This window comes from Sturnira hondurensis, unplaced genomic scaffold (genome assembly GCF_014824575.4).
Source record: "Sturnira hondurensis isolate 20B ecotype Veracruz unplaced genomic scaffold, ASM1482457v3 Scaffold0022179, whole genome shotgun sequence".
NCBI classification, from domain to species: Eukaryota; Metazoa; Chordata; class Mammalia; order Chiroptera; family Phyllostomidae; genus Sturnira; species Sturnira hondurensis.
In genome coordinates this window covers 257,729-277,051 of record NW_028094810.1, presented here as the reverse complement: position 1 = coordinate 277,051, position 19,323 = coordinate 257,729, and the positions used below count along the sequence as shown (strand labels likewise).

The 19,323-nt window shown below is 49.2% G+C and overlaps 1 protein-coding gene and 1 pseudogene across 7 annotated transcripts in view; one reads left to right on the top strand and one right to left on the bottom strand.

The window, feature by feature from the left end:
- Positions 1-100: 100 nt before the first annotated feature.
- The window catches only part of FAM234A (family with sequence similarity 234 member A), a 28,826-nt gene continuing 9,603 nt past the window's right edge, over positions 101-19,323 (bottom strand). For 2 of the 7 annotated variants that reach the window (XM_037034552.1, XM_037034554.1), the window contains 12 exons: positions 12,195-12,282; positions 8,471-8,768; positions 6,727-6,843; positions 6,181-6,372; positions 4,747-4,877; positions 4,240-4,372; positions 3,792-3,921; positions 2,662-2,802; positions 2,290-2,365; positions 1,905-2,060; positions 1,276-1,378; positions 101-1,183 (listed from right to left, as the gene is read on the bottom strand). In XM_037034552.1, the coding sequence (XP_036890447.1) occupies positions 972-1,183; positions 1,276-1,378; positions 1,905-2,060; positions 2,290-2,365; positions 2,662-2,802; positions 3,792-3,921; positions 4,240-4,372; positions 4,747-4,877; positions 6,181-6,372; positions 6,727-6,843; positions 8,471-8,738 (1,659 nt within the window). In that variant the 5' untranslated portion in view covers positions 8,739-8,768; positions 12,195-12,282 and the 3' untranslated portion in view covers positions 101-971. Of the gene's footprint in view, positions 1,184-1,275; positions 1,379-1,904; positions 2,061-2,289; positions 2,366-2,661; positions 2,803-3,791; positions 3,922-4,239; positions 4,373-4,746; positions 4,878-6,180; positions 6,373-6,726; positions 6,844-8,470; positions 8,769-12,194; positions 12,325-15,009; positions 15,034-19,323 lie in introns of those variants that run through there. The other 5 variants (XM_037034555.1, XM_037034551.1, XM_037034550.1 and 2 more) reach the window with 5 other exon arrangements.
- On the top strand, positions 6,989-8,156 carry LOC118978878 (metallothionein-1-like; annotated as a pseudogene).

Below are 19,323 nucleotides of genomic sequence, written 5' to 3'. Positions count from 1 at the left end.
TCCAAGAACCACAGGTACAGTGCCCCTCCCCTCCTCAGCCACCTTTCCCACCTGGACCCCCCCGAGGCCTGGCCAGGAGCACAGAGATGTGACGCACACGTGTGTCCTCTGGGGCCTTTCCAGCCAGTGCAAAAACTGTTTATTCTGCTTTCTTCTGTGGTACCCAGTGCCGTCGAGGTCTATTTGTCTATCCTGCCTGGGCGCAGCTGAGCTGCAGCGCACCCCAGCAGCCATGGGGTGCAGCAAGGCACAGAGGTGAGTCCTGTGTCAGGGGACACCAAGCCCAGGGAGATCAGAGCACCAGGAAGGAGGGGAGCTGGCTCCACCTGGGGTACAGGGACGAGTGGGACGAGTGACTCCAGTGTGTATGAAGAAGGTACAGAATGACCCCAGTGCGTGTCCCATGGCCAGTTCCTCGGGAAAGTCACAGCACGAGCAGCCAGCACAGCGGTGGAAACCACGTCGGGGCGCCCTCCAGTGGGGCTACCCGCCGTGTCCTGTAAGCTGAGCTCCTCATGAGCTGGGTCGCAGGGGCTCCCCACAGCAAGGCGCCACCAACCATGCCAGAAGTGCTGGGGGCTGGTACTGCCCGAGGTCCACCTGCTACTCTGATGCCACCCCAGGGCCCACCACCCTCTGAGCTGCATGACCTCTGGGGAACAGTGCAGAGTGGGCCGAGCCAAGATGGGAAATGGAGTGGGTGCTTCTACCAGGGGGGTCTGGGCTCTGCCCCCAGCTGACCACAACGAAGACAGCTGGCCTTCAGCATGTGACCCCAGTGAGGCAGAGTGAGGACCCATTCGAAGACACAGCGTGCTGGGCAGGAGAGGCCTGGATCGCAGGGGGTGAGGGGGTGGGGGTGGGGGTGGGGGTGGGGAGTCAGTGTACATGTCCAGGGGATGAGGGCCCGCTCCCTGGGATGTTTGCTTGCAGCAGCTGCAGCCTCTCGAAGTGCCCTGGTGGGGGTGCGTCTAGGTCTCACTCCGGTATCGCAGGTGAGAGAGCTGGTCCCTGATGGCCTGGTCGCTGTCTGGCACACCCTCAGTCAGGCGAACTACCCGGCTGCTCAGGATGAGGTCCTGTACCTTGTGCTTGGCCATGGAGACCAGGCCGGGTGCATCTGCGCTGCCTGGGCCCGTGAGGAGGATGTAGGCGGCATGGCGGCCCGGCTCAAACAGGGCCACTGGGAAGGACATAGCTGTCAGGTCTCTTGGGACCAGACTCTGTAGACCTCCCCATGGGCAGGGCCCAGGTCTGCACCAAGGCTGCACTCACCTTGGAAGGCCACGATGTTGGCGGAGATGTTGGCCAGCTCCAGCAGGACGCCCGGCAGGGTCGGGTGAAACATGTAGAGGCTGTGCTGGCTGTCCCGGGGCTCCTGCAGGGAGAACCAGCCATGGGGCACGGGGCTGACGGGGGCTGGGCCATCTCCACAACTGGGATAAGAACCTGAGTGTCCTGGGCCTGGTAGCTGGTAATGCTGTGCTCATCTCTTATGAGACACTCCTGACAGTGACCATGACCAGAGCTGTGTGCACTGGGGTCCCTGCCTGGAGGCCCCACAACACCAATCTGAACTCCGTTCCCACTTTCCATCCCTCTTCCCCTAGCTGACCCTGATCCTTCTCAGTATCCTCTACCTGCAATGTGGCCCCACCCTCCCCAGCACATCCTGCTTCTTCCCAGATTCCCCTTGTCTCTGCCCCGGAGGCAGACTCAGGCCCTGGCCTCTGCTGTGGCCAGGGCACTGCCTCATCCACCCCCCCCAAACTCCCACAGCTTCTGTTTATCTGTGTGTGTCCAGTCAGCCAATTAGCTCCTCAAGGTGGGACCTAAGACTGGCCCCGCTCCTCTGGTCCTGGCTCCTGGGATGGGAGTGTCTGGGCTGTGCGCTCTGCCCATACCGTCTGGTTGGCACCAACCAGCTCGTGGAGGCCCCAGAAGAAGAAGGCTGAGCGGTGGTCTGCGGTGGGCAGGCTGGCAGATGGAGGGTGCCCAGGGAGGCCTGGAAGGGCCTGACTCCACAGGACGGCCCCAGTGCTGAGGTCCAGGAGCAGGATCTGGGGAGGGAAAAGACAGCATGGGGGAGCTGACGTGGGGTCGCACAGGCACGTGGGCCCCCAGCTATGCAGGCCCTGGACAAGTTGCTCCCTGGATGGAGCAACTAGGATGTCTCCAAGGTCTCTCTTGTCTCAGGTCAGACTCCAAGCCACAGCCCTGCCTGCTGTGCAGACTAATTTTCCTCATCTACTTACAAAGGCGAGACCTCAAAAAGGAAGTGCAGCCAACCTGTCTGTCAATGCCGGTTCCATTTTCAATGACCACAGCCAGGGTGTCAGGTTTGTAGTGACCAAGGGTGGGTTTTCTAGACAAATAGAGGAGTCACAAGGGGTCTCTGTGAGGAGATACCTGGGCACAGGCATGCCACCCATTTTCTTGGCCAAACTTGGGTAGGGTCAGGGCTGCCCTGGCCAAGGGGGCTCCACCAGCCCCTCAGTGCAGGGCAGCACCAGAGGACAGGCAAGAGGCCCCTTGCAGAAGCATTCCAGCCCTCTCACCCCTCCCAGTGGGGGGCCTTGTCCCCAGGGTTGCTGAGGGGAGGGGGGGCTGGTGGTGCCCGGCTTGCGACAACTGCACTTGTTCCCGGAGCAGACCCCATACCTGAGGACCTGGGCTACGCCGAACGTCCACCTGGGGGCCAGCTCCTGTCCGTCCAGCAGCATGCAGGCCTCCGAACCCACGAGGAGGAGGTCCTCGCCGCCGTTCCCGGGAACGTTCATCAGATGACTGATGGCTCCAGGGCTGGAGGAGGTGGGAGGGCGCTGCTTGGACATGGAGCCCAGGGGCAGGGACCCTCCCCAAGCACTACCCACCAGACGTCCATGAGCAACCCCGTATTTCTTAGTTCTCTAACTTGAGAATATCAAACAAGACCCGCCCTGTGCATGGGGAGAGGGTGACCCCACTGTTAGGAAACTTTTCTATTTTTTTTTAAGATTTTATTTTCTTTTTAAAGAGGGGAAGGGAGGGAGAAAGAGAGGGAAACATCAATGTGTGGTTGCCTCTAGTGTGACCCCTACTGGGGCCCTTGCCAGGAACCTAGGTATGTGCCCTGACTGGGAATTGAACTGGCAACCCTTTGATTTGCGGCTGGTGCTCAACCACTGAGCCACACCAGGCATGGCTGATTTTTTTTTTTCTGTGAAGATTTTATTTATTGCCCTGGCAGATGTAGCTCAGTGGATTGAGCACAGGCCTGCAAACCAAAGGGTCACTAGTTCAATTCCCAGTCAGGGCACACACCTGGGTTCCCAGCAAGGGCCCCAGTAAGGGGGAGCACGAGAGGCAACCACACATTGATGTTTCTCTCCCTATCTTTCTCCTTCTCTTCTCTCTAAAAAATAAATAAATAAATAAAGTCTTTCCAAAAAGATTTTATTTTTAGAGAGAGTGAGGAAGAGAGAGAAAAAGAGAGGGAGAGAAACACTGGTGTGAAAGAGATACATTGATCAATTGCCTCTCATACACACTCCAACCGGGGACCGAACCCGCAATCTAGGCATGTGCCCAGACTGGGAATCAAACTGGCAACCTTTCGCTTTGCGGGACAATGCCTAACCAACTGAACCACATGAGTCAGGGCTTCCCTGGTTTTCATGTGGCTTCTGTTTGCCCAGGTCCGAAGTCTGAACCCAGGGGGACCTCATAGTACCAATGGCCAGGCCCTCAGGCCCGACGGCTCTGAGCACTGAGGAACACGACCTGGCCTGTGTGATACCACCCAGGCCCACCTTTGCAAAAACAGCCCGTGCTTGGTGGCGTTGAGCATGTCCTCCCAGCTGGGATCTCTCCTTAGTGGGCTGTCTCTCCCGGTCACTTTTTCATAGATGTCCTTCACAGAGCGGCCACAGAGGGAACTTGCTATTCAACACACAGAAGAGCCTCGGGTCACCAGGGGTTGTTGCTAGGAGACCAGGAGGCTGTGTGCCCATCAGCCCCACCTCTAGAAACACATGGTGCTTCCTTGAGCCTGGGAGCGGGTGCTGAGACCACCTGTGGCTTTCTCAGTCTGTCAATGATTAATTTGAACCCCTAGGACAAAATCAGGAGCGACGAGCAGAGCCTCACAGTTGGCTAAGGATCCCCTCCCACCTGCTTTCTGCAGGGCGCACCCCCCACCTGAGACCAGCACGGCCTCTGCAGGGGGGACGGCGCTGGGGCCCGGCAGGTGCAACATACCACAGGAAAGAAGGATGTAGTGGGCACCTGCCCTGGTGACATAAAGGAGGAAGTCACTGGTCTTGTCCACACTGAGGCTGCCCCGGTGGCCAATCTGGTGCCCGGTGCTGCCTGAATAGAGGTAGCTGCTAACCTGCAAAACATGGGAGGAAAAAGGGTCAAAACCCCCTGGTTTGGGGGGAAAACGCTCGATTGAAGTGTCTGTTATCAGGAGTCTGCGTGTGGCCTGCCTGGGGGAAATGGGAGGTCTCCCAGGCTCAAGTTCTCCCCATCCTCACGGCCCCGCCCATGCCGCAGTGCGCACACGGGAAGTGTACTCCTGTTCCTGGGGAGGCCCACAGAGCTGCCCCAGTGTCTTGGGTCTGCAGGCACCAGCGCAAGGGGCCTTGGACAAGTCCCCTGACAGCGGTTGGACCCAGACTCTGCCTGGGAAGTGGAAGCGAACCACAGAGCAGAGAAGGGAGAGACCACGTGGTGCACGGGCTACGTGACTCCGGAGAGCTGTACCTCCTTTTCCTCTTGGGTGAGCACCAGAAGATCTGGGGCCCCATCGGCATCAAGGTCAGGCACCTGGAGTAAAGGGCTTAGGATGGAAGTGTTCCTTCTGAAACTGCTGGGCTGTCTCCACAGGGTCTCCCCTAAAACCAAACACACATCACTGGGTGCCAGGCCCAGACCCCCTTCCACCGCACGCGGCCTGGCAGGTGCACAGATGCTCCAACTCGGAAACGACACACCTGCAAACAGGGGGCTGAAGGCAGGTGAAAGTGTGGATACAATGATATGTGCGTGTGCAAAAAGTCTAGGGTTTAGGGGCTTATATAGCAGAGTGTTAAAGCATCACTTCTGGGAAATGCAGAACTTCCCCACATTTTTTTTACCCATTTTCTAATATTTGGTTCCAGAGTACCTTGGGACCAATGCTGACTTTCCCCATTAGGATGGACAGGGCCTGACCTCATGTTCTGAGGCCCCTCAGGACCCCTGACTGCTGCTGGGCTCAAAGGTGGACCCTCTGCCACCATGAAGGCCCTGGCAAAGTGGCCTGGGCTTTTGCCTTTCACACAGAAGGAGAGAATGAAAGTGCTTAGGGCTACACCTGGAGACTGCAGGTCCTGAGGTAACAGCTTCTGACTCAGCATCATCTTGTCCTTTTTTAAAGACTGATTCCTGCCCTGGCTGGTGTAGCTCAGTGGATTGAGTGCAGGCTGAGAAGCAAAGGGTCGCCAGTTCGATTCCCAGTCAGGGCACATGCCCTGGTTGTAAGCCAGGTCCCCAGTGGGGGCCATGTGAGAGGCAACCACACATTTATGTTTCTCTTCCTCTCTTTCTCCCCACCTTCCCCTCTAAAATGAAATATTAAAGAATCTTTAAAGAAAAAGACTGATTCCTCTCTTCTTAAAATATTTCAAACCCGCTCTTTATTTTCCTGCATATCCTTAAAACCACATCTTGTAAGGGAAATGCTAATATCCACAAAATCTAGTGTCAAGGCCCAGAGTTCCTCAAGACCTTGGTAAGGAACAAGTGGCCATCCCCTCAGTGCCCAAACACAGGGGTGACAAGGAGCACCCTCGCGTCTGGCACAAGGACGCCCTGGTCTCCACTCCCCTGTGGCATACGCCTGCGCTTGCCCTGGGTGCTGCGAGAGAAAACTGCGGCCACGAACTCCCTATGACAGGCAGCAGCCAGGCTGCTCCTCTGCATCTCTGCCACTTCACAGGAAGTGCCCTGCCATGCCCCCTCAAGCAACATTTAACCAGGTGACAAGACACAACGGTGTGTGACACGTCAGGGTAGCTCTGGTGTATGACTGCGAAGCAGCTGTGTCCTTCCCATCCAATCGCACTGCCTGAGAGCACAGGCCGGCACTCCTCAGAGCACTCTGCCGCCAGCGCCCCCCAGAGGCGGCCCAGTGTGGGTGCAGAGTGCACCGCCTACCTGTAGATGAGTTGACTGCGATGAAAGAACCAGCTCTGCCCATGAGGATGCAGGCGGGAGCTGCCCCGCTGTCCCTCGGCTGAGCCACATCACACAACACGAGGCCTCCATCCTGGGCTGCAGGCCTCTCCCAGAGGATGCTGCCGTTGGCTCCAGAGACAGCAGCCACAAAGGAGCAGGGAGAGGAAAAGCCTGGAAGGGACAGACCCAACGCTGTGGGGCTGCGCACGCAGGCCACACACTGCCCGTCCCCCTTCACCTTGTTCCCTGCCATGGCCCCCACTGCCCAGGCTCACTCCCTTTACACCTAGACCCCTTACTCACTCCACACCCATGGGGACCCCAGTGTTGACCCCATGGGGGTCAGCAGTCAAGCAAGGTGGGTGCCGAGACTGCAGCTTGCCTCTCTATCTCTGTCTAGTCCTGCTCCAAATGAAGGGTGATGACGGTTTCCAGAAACTCTACCCTTGCTTCCCCCAAACACTGCAAAAGTAAGGATTCCTCTTCCTACAGGGCGTTTCATCCTTCAGATAGAAACAAAATTACCTTCATCGGTACAGGACTGGTTGAAATTGTTGCTGCCGCTGGTGTTTTTATAAAGGAAGAGAACATCTTGGACCTTGTCCATGTTTATGTCTTTTGTGGCCAAAAAGTCGTAGGTGACTGAAAAAGAAAACCACAGACTACGGTATAGTCCTCAGGCTATGCCTGGTTTAAAGGACAGACCATGTCTGATGTGACCTACTTCTCTGCTCCTCAGGGTTCAGTGCCAGTTAGAACCCACCCCTGGGAGAGGGCCCCGGGGACCGCAATGTCCCACACCTCCTCAGAAGGCCAGTGACTCTTCCTCCACATGATGGGCGCCAGTGTCAGAGGCCGGCTTTCAGGAAGGGGCAAGCACGAACGGACACTCTGAGAGCCTTCTGTTCGGGAATGAATTCCTCCTTACATCAGTTTGGGACTGAAAGACACTACACTTCCTTATGCATTAGGGTCTAACCTTTCATTTGAAGACTCAAAAGATAAACTAAGAATGAAATCGTCCCTTACACCATATACAAAATGCACTTGAAATGGATCAAAGACATAAATTCAAGAGCTAAAACTATAAAACTCTTAGCAAAAGACATAGGAAATCACAACTTTGGTTTTGGTAATGATTTCTTTGTTGTAATAACAAAAGCATAAAAAAATAAAAACAAAAATAAAAGCATAGGCAACTCTGAGAAAGAAGTTTCCAGAGAGGCTGATTTGGTTGCTTTTCAGAGGCAAAAATTCCAGACTGCCAATTATATGAGAAGTCAAAATGTGCTTTACTCTAGCTAAACCTCAAGACTGGAATACAAGATCAGCTGCATATTTGCCACATCTCCAAACAGCCTTCTCTATATCTCTTCTTCCAGTCACTGTTTTATTTTTTTTAATTTGGAAAAGTATTAAGGGCCACTAGCCTGTCCTTCCTAAAACGGGAGAGCAGGCAGCTGTGCTTCCGCAGCCGCCTCCGTTCTCACTGAGAAGCTGCTCTTGTAGCTCCACCCAAATTCCAGGAAAACGGTGGACACAGAACTAGCAGCCACTAAGGGTCGACCGAAGACTTCCACCACGCACTGCACCAGCGCGAATGCCCCTTCTCCCCTAGCTGTGGACCTCCCCACTCATCTCTGATCGAAATGGACCCCAAATGCTCCTGCCCCACGGGCGGATCCCACACGTGTGCCGGCAGATGCAGGTGTCCTGCCGGTAAGAAGAGTTGCTGCTTGTGCTGCCCCACGGGCCCTGCCCATTGTGCCCAGAGCTGAGTCTGCAAAGGAGCATCGGACCAGTGCATCTGTGTGCATGACGTCAGGGAGACCCTGCTTCCAGAGTAAGCACAGCAAAGCATCCAAACCTGCACTTGTTTTTCACTCCACCCTGAGCCATTTGCCACATTCTCTTCTGCATAAAATATGTGTGAGGAATAATAAAAGTTAGTGACTTAAGCCCTGGCTGGTGAGGCTCAGTGGACTGAGTGCCAGCCTGTAAACCAAAGAGTCACTGGTTCAATTCCCAGTCAGGGCACATGCCTGGGTTGCGGGCCGGGTCCCCAGTGGGGAGTGCGCAAAAGGCAACCACACATTGATGTTTATCTTTCTCTCTTTCCCCTCTCTGAAAATAAATAAAATCCTAAACAAACAAAAATGTTGTTGACTTAAAAAAAATAGATGACTTCTAAATTCCCGGACACGCGTGCTGCCCTCATGGCCGGCCCAGAAGAGAGAATGTCACTGCGGGGGTGTGGGGGGCGACGCACCTGCTGTGTTGTAATCGATCCTCCACGCCCCCTCTAATGCCAGCCTGTCTGGGCATGGGATGATGAAAGAAATCACAAACACCACCAAAAGGCAGATGAACAGTGAGAGGAAAAATGCCGCCGTCCGGCATCGGGACAGGCGAGACCGCTGAGGCGCGCCTTTCAAGTTCTCTTCCTTTTTCAATTGGCTTCCCAGGTTCTCCTGCAATTTCCCATCTTCGTTCTTCAAGGGGTGGATTTCAGCTTCCAAGTCCTTGGGGTCCATCATGTGCACATTACAAAGTCTACCTCCTGATCACTGTGTCAATAAAAAAAAGAGCCGGTTAAGAGCTGCAGCGAGATATGATCTCCAAGGCACCAAAGTCCTCAGTGGCGTAGGGGCACGGTCGCAGTGGTGACTGTGGGCCATCGGCCCAAGAAACAAAAGCTAAATAAATGCTTAGGGTGTCAGTGATTCCACTTAGGAAGGTCTCTAATTCAGAGCAGTAAATCGGTATAGAGTCAGCAGAGGAAATAGTTTCACCCTCATACACTGACATTTCTCGCCCACTGACACTGAGACAAGCCTAGGGAGCTGCAGGGCAGTGCTGGGCCGGGGCTGATAATAACTAAACATTAACTGAGAAGGCCCTGTCAGCACTGGGGCTGGGCACCTCCGATAAGCCTTCTGCCAGCCTACAGTACAGATCCTGGTGGGATCCCCTGGAGGGTCACGGACCCCAATTTAAAAGCATCGCGAGTCCTGCAAAACTTTCATTTAGAATGGAAGGACAGATAAAGTGCTTCTCAGATAAGGTCAAGTTCAAGGAGTTCATCATCACCAAGCCTTTATTATATGAAATGCTAAAGGGACTTATATAAGAAAAAGAAGATGAAAAATATGAACAGTGAAAGGACAGCAAACACACAGTTATTAACAACCACACCTAAAACAAAAGCAAACCAAGAAGACAGCTAGATCAGGAGTGGAACCATAGAAATGAAGAACACATGGAGGGTTAGCAACAGGGGGGTGGGAGGAGGAGAAAGGGGGAGAAGGCACAGAAAATAGCATAGATGGTAGGTAGAAAATAGATAGGGGGAGGGCAAGAATAGTATGGGAAATATAGAATCCAAAGAACTTGAGACACGTGGTTATAAACTAAGGGGGGGAGAATGGTGGGGGGGAGTGTGCGGGTGGAGGGGAATGAAGGGGGGGAATAGAACAACTGTAATGATATAATCAATAAAATATATTAAATAAATAAATAAAAGCATCGCGAGTGAAGGCGGGCCCTGGAGCCTTGCCCCGCACACTGTGTGACCCGGGCAGCTCCTCGGGCAGCGGAGCCTGATTCCCTCACCTGTGGAAGGGAAGCGGTATCTACTTCAGAGGACTGTTTTGAGGGTTAAGTTAGTGAACAGAAAGGGGCATTTAGAACAGCATCTGACACATACGAAGCACTCAAACACTAGCTAATTGTTCCTATTTTAAAATTTTATTTTATTTTTGGAGAGAGGAAAAGGGAGGGAGAAAGAGAGGGAGAGAAATATCAAGTGGTTGCCTTCCATCCATGCCCCGGGGACCAAACCTGCAACCCTGGCATGTGTCCTTGCCAGGAACCCAACTGGAGACCTCTCTGTTCTCAGGACGATTCCCAATCAACTGAGCCACACCAGCCAGGGGACACTAGTTAATTGTTAATAACAAGATAAAGTATATCTGAAGTCACATGGAAGAACGTGGACAGCTGCATGGAAGAGGGCAGGGGTCACGCACAGCTGCTGAGCCTTTATGGTGGAGAGTAAGCCCTCTCCTGCCCTGTTCCCCTTCCTATGGCGGAATGGGGGGTGGGGGTGGGGTGGGGAAACCTGGAGCCACCGCCTTGAAAAATAAGATGGAAAACACTTTCGAAGACAGTGAAGCCACAGGACAGAAAGAGCATGGTCCCTGGTAGCTGGAAACCACCACCACTGATCCTGGAGTTCCTTATTAAATGAGAGAGAAACAAACTTCTATCTTGTATAAGGCAAGATACTTGTTGTTTTGATCCTTTTTAAGTAGTCAAACCCATGTCCTAAGTAACACAAATTGTATTAAGACGAAGGAAGGGATTATCTGAGCCAGAGTGAGTTGTCATCCTCACCTAGCCAAAGACTCAAAATGAGTAAAACAGAACACACCAGAGGTGAAACCCGGAGAAGCAACAGAAATGTGCTCCCTCTAGGAGCGGGCTAGAGGAGGGCGGGGAGACAAGAGACGGATGCTTCTGGTATCGATTTTTTATTGTTTGACTTTAACTGGTTTCTTCCCTTTCATAAATAATTGATTTAAAAACCTGTGTATACACCCACTAGGGTAGCTTTAATTACAAAAACTAAAAATGACAAGTACATTGTCAGGTCATTACCCTGACCTGGTGGCTCAGTTGGTTGGAGCATCGTCCCATGCACCAAAAAGTTTCGGGTTCGAGCCCCGGTCGAGGCACGTAGAAAAGACAACCAATCAGTTTCTCTCTCACATCAATGTTTCTCCCTCCCTTCCTCTCTCTCTAAAATCAATAACCATGGCCTCGGGTGAGGGTTTAAAACAAACAAGGAAAAGTGCCGGTGAGGACGTGGAGTCAGGAGCCTCAGGCACTGCTGGTGGGAAGGTCTGGCGGCTCCTCAGGGAGTCGGGCCGTTACCGCACGATCCAGCAATTGCACTTCTAAGCCCAAAGAAATGAAAACAGACCTGTATCAAAATGTGTAAACAAATATTCATAACTTCATTATTTCGAACAACCCAAATGTCCTCCACAGATGAATGGGTAAGCAAAGTGTGGTAACTCTGTACAGTGAGTGTTATTTGGCCCCAAGAGGAATAAGGCACTCACACGCTACAACACAGATGAGCCCTGAAAACACTTCTGCTCTGTGAAAAATATGATTCCATTTATATGAAACATCCAGAACAGGCAAATCTACACAGGCAGAAAGATCAGCGGTCGCCGAGGTCTGGGGAGGGGAAACGGGGATGACCGACCACCAGGCCGGGCAGGGTTTCCCTTTGTGGGGTCAACGTGGTGGTGCAGGCTGTGAAACATCAGGAGCACTAAATGACACTGGTGACAAATTTTATGTCACGTGTGTTTTACCACAATTTAAAAAGAAAACCAAACAAATCTGTGTACATTCTCCTTAGTGCTGAGACGTGTAAGTTTTACCATCTTGAAAGTCAGAAAAGGTGTGTCTGTCAAAGGTAGTAAGTTCAATACAGGAAATCAAACAGTGACTCATGACCAGGACCTCACCAAACCCACGTACCTGACGTGGGCGTGGGGGAGGCGGGGTGGGGTGCCTGCAGGGGTAACTAGGGAAAGAGCCAGCAGCAGAACCTTGACACACAGACAAGCCGCTTACTCAGCACACCTGGCCACTCTGTCCCCAGTAAGGGGATGTTTGAAATAATCAAAACACAGCAATTCCTTCAGTAAAGGAAAGAAAACTGAATGAGAATTCAGAATTCTAAAATTCTTTATTTTAAAAGCTCTATCTTTAAACTTCTTACTTAAGAGCTTTAAAATGTTGGGCAAGAAACTCAAGCTCTCAGAGCTCAAGCTGCCCTCATCAGTCAGAAGCAGAAGCGTTTACCAGGAGACAGCAGGAAATCGCCCTAAGACTGTCTATGCGAGGATGAGGGGCGTCTGCTCAAAGTGACACAGCTGGTCCCACTGTCTCTCACCTGCAATTCCCAGACCTACCTTGTGGCAGGAGCACCCGGAAGACGTGTTCAACATTAGCTTCCGGACAGCGCTGGTGCATCTGGTGATTGGGTCTGGATGGGTAGATCTAGGGATTGTAAAGCTGTTGGTGAAATGCATCTTGGGCAGCCTGTGAATGTGTCAGGTGAAGGATGGAGGTCGTCCCACTTTCACCATCAGATGAAGACTAGGTTTCTCTTGCCTCTGGCCCCTGAAGTGGAGACTCCACCCCCACTGTCAGCCAGAAGGAAAGCCAAGGAAGGAAGAGCCTCTCCCAGTAACCAACCTCTTCGTTGGTCTTAGCATCCCTAAACTATGGGGATCCCTAAAGCTAAAAGCAAAGGATAGTGCAAAACAATTACTGCTGATGTAGTTTGGGGGTTCTATTTTTTAAAAATTTTTATTTATTTTATTTTTTAGATTTTATTTATCTTTAGAAGGGAAGGGAAAGAGAGAGGGAGAGAAATATCAATGTATGGTTGCTTCTCACATGTCCCCTGCTGGGAACTGACCCCTGCTGGGAACTGGCCTGCAACCCAGGCATGTGCCCTGACTGGGAATCGAACCGCGATCCTTTGGTTCGCAGGTCGGTGCTCAGTTCACTGAGCTACACCAGCCAGGGCTGGAGTCTATTTTTTTTAAAGTCAGCAATATATTATACATATTTGAAAGGTGCACAAGCATACATCTCCCTCCTTCTTGTGGCCCTCAAGCTCCAGAGAAGCATGTTAGCGTTTGTTTCTGTTTTTTACTCCTCACCCAAGGATATGTTCATTGCTTTTACAGTCTCTCTCTCTCTCTCACGCACACACACACACAGACACACACACACACTATCCAATGAGAGAGAGAAACATCAATCAGTTGTCTCCTGTACTGCCCTGACTGGGGATTGAACCTGAAACCTTTTGGTGTGTGGGATGACGCACCAACCAACGACACCACCAGGCCAGGGCAGTTAGCAGTTTGTTATGGCTCCCTCCAAAAATGCTCTGTGTACTGGTATGCCTAAGGTGTATTTTTATTTATTTTTTTAAATTTTTATTTATTTATCTTTAGAAGGGAAGGGTAGGAGAGGAGGAGAGAAATATCAATGTATGGTTGCTTTTGGTTCATCCCCTGCTGGGAACTGGCCTGCAACCCAGGCATGTGCCCTGACGGGGAATCGAACCGCGATCTTCTGGTTTACAGGCCCGTGCTCAATCCACTGAGCTATACCAGCCAGGGCTCTAAGGTGTGTTTTTAAAACATGACCAGAAATGTGACTCTTCTCCACACATCAGGAGACCTCGATCATCTCACTGGCTTCCTCTTTCCCTATTAAAAGAACTGTTTCAAGACAGCCCTGGCTGGTGTAGCTCAGTGGATTGAGCGCGGGCCTGCGAATCAGAGGATCTCGGTTCGATTCCCAGTCAGGGCACATGCCTGGGTTGCAGGCCAGTTCCCTGCAGGCCAACTCCCAGAAGGGGACGCACGAAAGGCAACCATACATCGATGTTTCTCTCCCTTTCTCCTTCCCTTCCCGTGTAAAGATAAATAAATAAAATCTTAAAAAAAGAAAAGAAAAGAAAAGACAGCCCTGACCAGTGAGGCTCAATTGGTTGGGCGTCATCCTTCCAAGCGAAATACCAGTTCAGTTCCCGGTCAGGGCGCATGCTGGGGTTCGGTCCTGGTAGGGGCACCTACTAGAGGCAATTGATGGATGTTTCATGCTCCCACCAATGTCCTTTCTCTTCCCTCCCCCCCAAAATAAATATAAATAAAATCTTTGTGGGGAAAAAAAAGAACTGTTTCAAGTGTAAAGCTTCCCAAGGAGCCAAGGCTCTGTATTTGAGATCCTTAAAACCTGAACTTCACTAAGGAACATAAGCTCTTTGCACTGAAGGTTCCTTAAGTCTTCCGGTGAAGTCTTGCAACCTCCACCCTTACAGAAATGTCTTCTACAAGGGGCATCACAAAGAACGTGAGAAAGAGGAGGCAGTGAGCGTGCGTGCGGCAGGCTCCCACTGCTCCCACGGCCTTCTTCTCCTGGTTGGCAGGCAGGGCTTTCCTGACGCCAGGCTAAAGACTGAGTTTGGGCTGTGCCTTTTTGGGCAGCAGCGCTGCAATTCTTGTGGTTTAGAACTTGCAGTTCCACGTTAATGGAGGAAGAGTTTCCTGGTCATCCTCAGATCTCCTCAGATGCCTCAACTTGCAGATTTCCTAAATATTGTAAAATCTGAGGTTTTACATGTAAAATATGGTAAATCTGAGGATATTGGTGTTCTTTACAGAAATACACAATGTTAGTACACTTAGTGCCATCATACACACCAGAGGCGGATTTACCAGCCACGGGTGAGTGTATATGTGCTGTATTAAAAAAGAAAAATATCTGATATACCAAGTGGAACAATAACATCTTTTTGGTTTTTAAAAACAGCAGTATTAGAAATCAGTATCAAAAAAACATATTCAGACAATATAAAAATTGCCTGAAAATTAAATGAAACTTCAAAATAACCATGGGTAAAAGAAGAAAATAAAAAAAATAAAATATTTAGCCCTGACCGCTGTGGCTCAGTTGCATTGTTGTCCCACAAACCTAAAGGCCACAGGTTCAATTCCTGGTGAGGGCACACTCCTGGGTTGCTGCCTTGGTCCCAAGTCAGGGGTTGAGAGGAAGGGAATGGGGTGGATGTTTCTCTCTTGCATCAATGTTTCCCTCCCTCTTGTTCCCCCTCCCTTCCCCTCTCTAAAATCAAAAATAAAAATTAAATTAAAAAATAAAATATTTTAGCCCTGGCTGGTGTGGCTTAGTGGACTGAGCACCCACCTGTGAACTGACAGGTCCTCAGTTTGATTCCCAGGCAGGGCACACACCAGGGTTGTGGGCCAGGCCCTGCTTGGGGGTGTGTGAGAGGGAGAGATGTTTCTGTCGTAAACTGATGTGTCCCTCCTCCTCTCTAAAATGAATAAGTATATAGAATATAAAAATAAATAAATAGTTTAAACTGAATGAAAACAAGCATTTAAAAAATTGTAGAATGTTGCTAAAACTATATGTGGGGAAATTTATAAACCAAAATACCTATATTAGAAAGATTTCAAATCAGTATTTCAACCATGAGCTGAAATTAGGGGGAAAAAGTAGTTCAAATCAAAGCAAGCAAAAAATAGGAGGGAATAATAACAAAAGAGGAAATTAATGAAACAGTAAACTGAAAAAATATTTTAAAAAATTAATAAGAAAACTGGAGCTCTGTTGCCGGCGCAGGCATATTCAGGATCGCAGTATTTTCTTGGAAGGCTGTCCTTTTTCTCATTGTACCATGTCCAACTCTGCCCCTACGAACTGTCTTGCTCTGAAGTCGACTCTGTCATTAAGACAGTTATTCTCATCCTTATCTAATTAATGTCTGCATGATATACATATATCTTTTTCTATCCTTTTACTTTCAATTCACCTGTTTCATTATATTTGAAGCAGGTTTCTTTTAGACAACATATGGATACTTTTTTAATTTTAATTTTTTAATGCTCATCTGAGGGCATTTTTTAAAAAATTAAACTATTTATTTATTTAAAAAAGTTATTTATTTATTTATTTACCTTTAGAGGGGAAGGAGAGAGGAAGAGAAACATCAATGTATGGTTGCCTTTTGTGCATCCCCTGCTGGGAGTTGGCCTGCAGGGAACTGGCCTGCAACCCAGGCATGTGCCCCAACTGGGAATCGAACCGCGACCCCCTGGATCGCAGGCCCATGCTCAATCCACTGAGCTACGCCAGCCAGGGACTAAAAAATTAATTTTGGAGAGAGAGGATGGGGCAGGGGAGAGACGGGGAGAAGAAAAGGGAGGGGGAGAGAGAGAGAAACATTGATCGGTTGCCTCCCATACACACCCTGACGGGATTGAACCCACAATCTTATAATCCTTTTGATGTACAGGACAACACCCCAACCAACTGAGCCACGTGGCCGGGCTGGATCATTTAAAAAAATTTTAATGTATTGATTTTTTTTTTTTTAGAGAGAGAGGAAGGGAGAGAGGGAGGGGAGGAGGGGGGAAGAGAAAGAGAGACAGAGACGATGGGACAATGCTCTAACAAACTGAGTTCCAGGCCAGAGCTGGGTCTTTTTTTTAAAACTCCACTCTGCAATCTTTTATTCTCAGACCATTTATTTTCAAGGAAATTACAGGAACGTCAGGCCTTTAATCTGCCTTTTAGTAGTTTGTTCCCTGTTTTCCCCCCTGGTTCTCTCTGCCTGCCTGCCTGCCTGTGTGTGTGGATCATCTGACTGTTGTTTAGAACTCGGTCTCACTCATCTGTAGTGTTGCTCCCAGCCTCACATCAGACACACCTAACAGTGCAGTCTGCTGGTGTCAGCGTTTTTCTATCGCACTTCAAGTGAAATGTAGAAAGTGAACTTCCTTTTAAGTCCTTTTACACACCCTTGTGTGTATTACACTAAATATTTCCTCTATACACTCCGAGAACCACAGCTGTATTATAGTTTTTGTTCCAACCATCAAACAATTTAGAAAACTAGAGAAGAAAAATCTGTAGCATTTACTTGTACTTGTGCTTTTTCTATTTTTTTCTCCATAAGCTTTCAAGATGCCTTCTTTTATCATTCCCTTTGTTTCAAGAAATTCCTTCAGTCATACTTCTAAAGTTGGTCTACTGGCAACAAATCAATTTTTCTCATTTGAAAATGTCTTTATTTCTCCATCATTCCTAAAGAATAATTTCACCAGGTAAAAATCTCCAGGTTTGAGGCACGCCCTCCTTGGGGCATGCCCACTCAAATCTCCTTTCCACATGAATTTTCTTTCCCCTAAACCCTAAGGGTCCCCATGAGACTTGCAACCAGAATCATTTTTTAAAATCCACTCTGCAGATTGAGTGCGGGTCTGTGAACCAGAGGATCGAGGTTCGATTCCCCGTCAGGGCACATGCCTGGGTTGTAGTCCAGTTCCCTGCAGGCCAACTCCCAGCAGGGGACGCACAAAAGGCAACCATACATTGATGTTTCTCTCCTTCTCTCCTTCCCCTCTAAAGATAAATAAATAAATAAAATCTTTAAAAAAAATAAATAAATCCACTCTGCAATCTTTTATTCTCAGACCATTTACTTTCAAGGAAATTATCAATGTTAGGCCTTTAATCTGCCTTGTAGTAGTTTGTTCCCTGTTTTTTTTTTTTTTCTTGGTTCTCTTCTCCTGACTTCCTGTGATTCCCTGAATGTTATTTTGAACTCCAGTTTAGAACTTGCAGTGGGCAGCAGCAGCCCCCCGGCTAACCCCCAACCTCTCCCCAAGGCCCCCGTTCCTCCGACTTCCCAGTGAGCTGACAGCAGCCCCGCCTGGGCTCTCCTGTTGCTTCTTCTGCTTTAAGCCCTTCCTTGTTTCACTGTCCCCAGTTTTAATAAATGTTCTCTCAAAATACAACTCGGGGTTTGATAGGTTCTTTGCTTTCAGCACTTGACAAATGTTAAGCCACTTTCTTCTGGCCTTCGAGGTTTCCGACAAGAAATCTGTCGTATGAATTGTAAGTAACACGTCAATTCTTCTTCTTCTTTTTTTTCAGAAGTTTAATTATAATCTATCTTGGCACGAATTTCTTTGAGTTCATCCTGTTTCAGGTTTTCTCAGCTTCCTGAAGCTGTAAGTTTACATTTTTGCAAAGTGATGAATACTGTCGATCATCATTTTGGTTCACCTGTGTGCAGCAGTCAGTGGGAGGGCTTCAGGCCCTACCAACAGGGGCCTGATCTGAACAGGATCAAAAATAAAGTACCAGACGCTCCCTCCTAAACTGAATTGATGTTTATAAACTCATAGCTTTTTTTCTTTTTGTTTCAAATGGCAAAGGTTAAATTCCAGATAAAGATGGAGTAAGAGAAACTTCAAGGTATTTTACCTCTAATATCACAACGAAGCATCTGCAAACCACACGCCTGGACAAACCATATCCCTGACACTAAGGGTGTTTTCTGGCTCCTCATTGGCTAGCACAGGGAAGACCCACAGACACTGGGCATGAAAGAGTCCAACTGTGGAACAAAGATGGCTATCTCGGAGCTGGCAAAATTCAATGTGAGATGCCTGGAGAACAGGAATCCTAGGGAACTTTAACAGTTGTTCACATCGAGTCAACAGATCTTAAAGGGAAACAAAATCCATTACGTGTCCACAAATACAGAGTGAGGCAAAAGTGGACTTACAGTCGTTCCTATGGAAAATAATATAATAATAAATAAAAAATAACATGCCCTGGTTGGGTAATTCAGTTGGTTAGAGCATCATCCCATTACTCCAAAACTGTAGGTTCAATCTCCAGTCAGGGCACATACAAGAAGCAACCAAAGAATTCATAAATAAGCAAGCAGAGCAACAAATCAATATTTCTTTGTCTCTCTCTCTCTCCCCCTCCTCTTTGTCTCTAAAATCAATAAATTAAAATTAATTAATTAATTAATTCATTCATTTGAAAACACTCTGTTTTGCGTACTCACAACTGCAAACCTACTTTTTAAACAAAAAATTTGAAGCAATTTTTAAACCTATTTTTTCAAACCCTGTGTATGAAATGAAATGAATGCTTACCAGATACCAAAAAGGAATTAAGCAATTTTCATCTAAAATAAAAGCTGTGAAGATAAAACAGTTGAAGAAAAAATGAGGAAAAGGAGCATGAGGTTAAGAGATTGGTATCTTTACTTCATTTGCATCCACTGTTCTTTTCTGTCTCTTCTAACAAGCTGGTGGGCTTGAGGACAGAAATTAGAAACTGAGTCAGGGGATTTTTCAGACAGTCGTTGACTGGTACTTTTCCTATCAACCCTGAGCTTCAGAAGTGATAACCATCTGCTCTGGCCCGCGTGACCCAGTGGTTGGAGCGTCATCCTGTAACAGAAAGGCTGGGATTCGATTTGTGGTCAGGGCACATAACCCAGGCTGCGGGTTCATCCCTGGTCTGGGTGCTGGCACATGCGAAGTCCCCCAACTCCGGATGTGCATGATCCCGACCTGGCATGGATCCCCAGTCTGGGTGCATACAAAGGCAACCAATCGGTGACTCTCCCACATCGATGTTTCTTTCTCTTCCTTCCTCTCTCTCTCTACAAAAAGCATATTAAGGTGT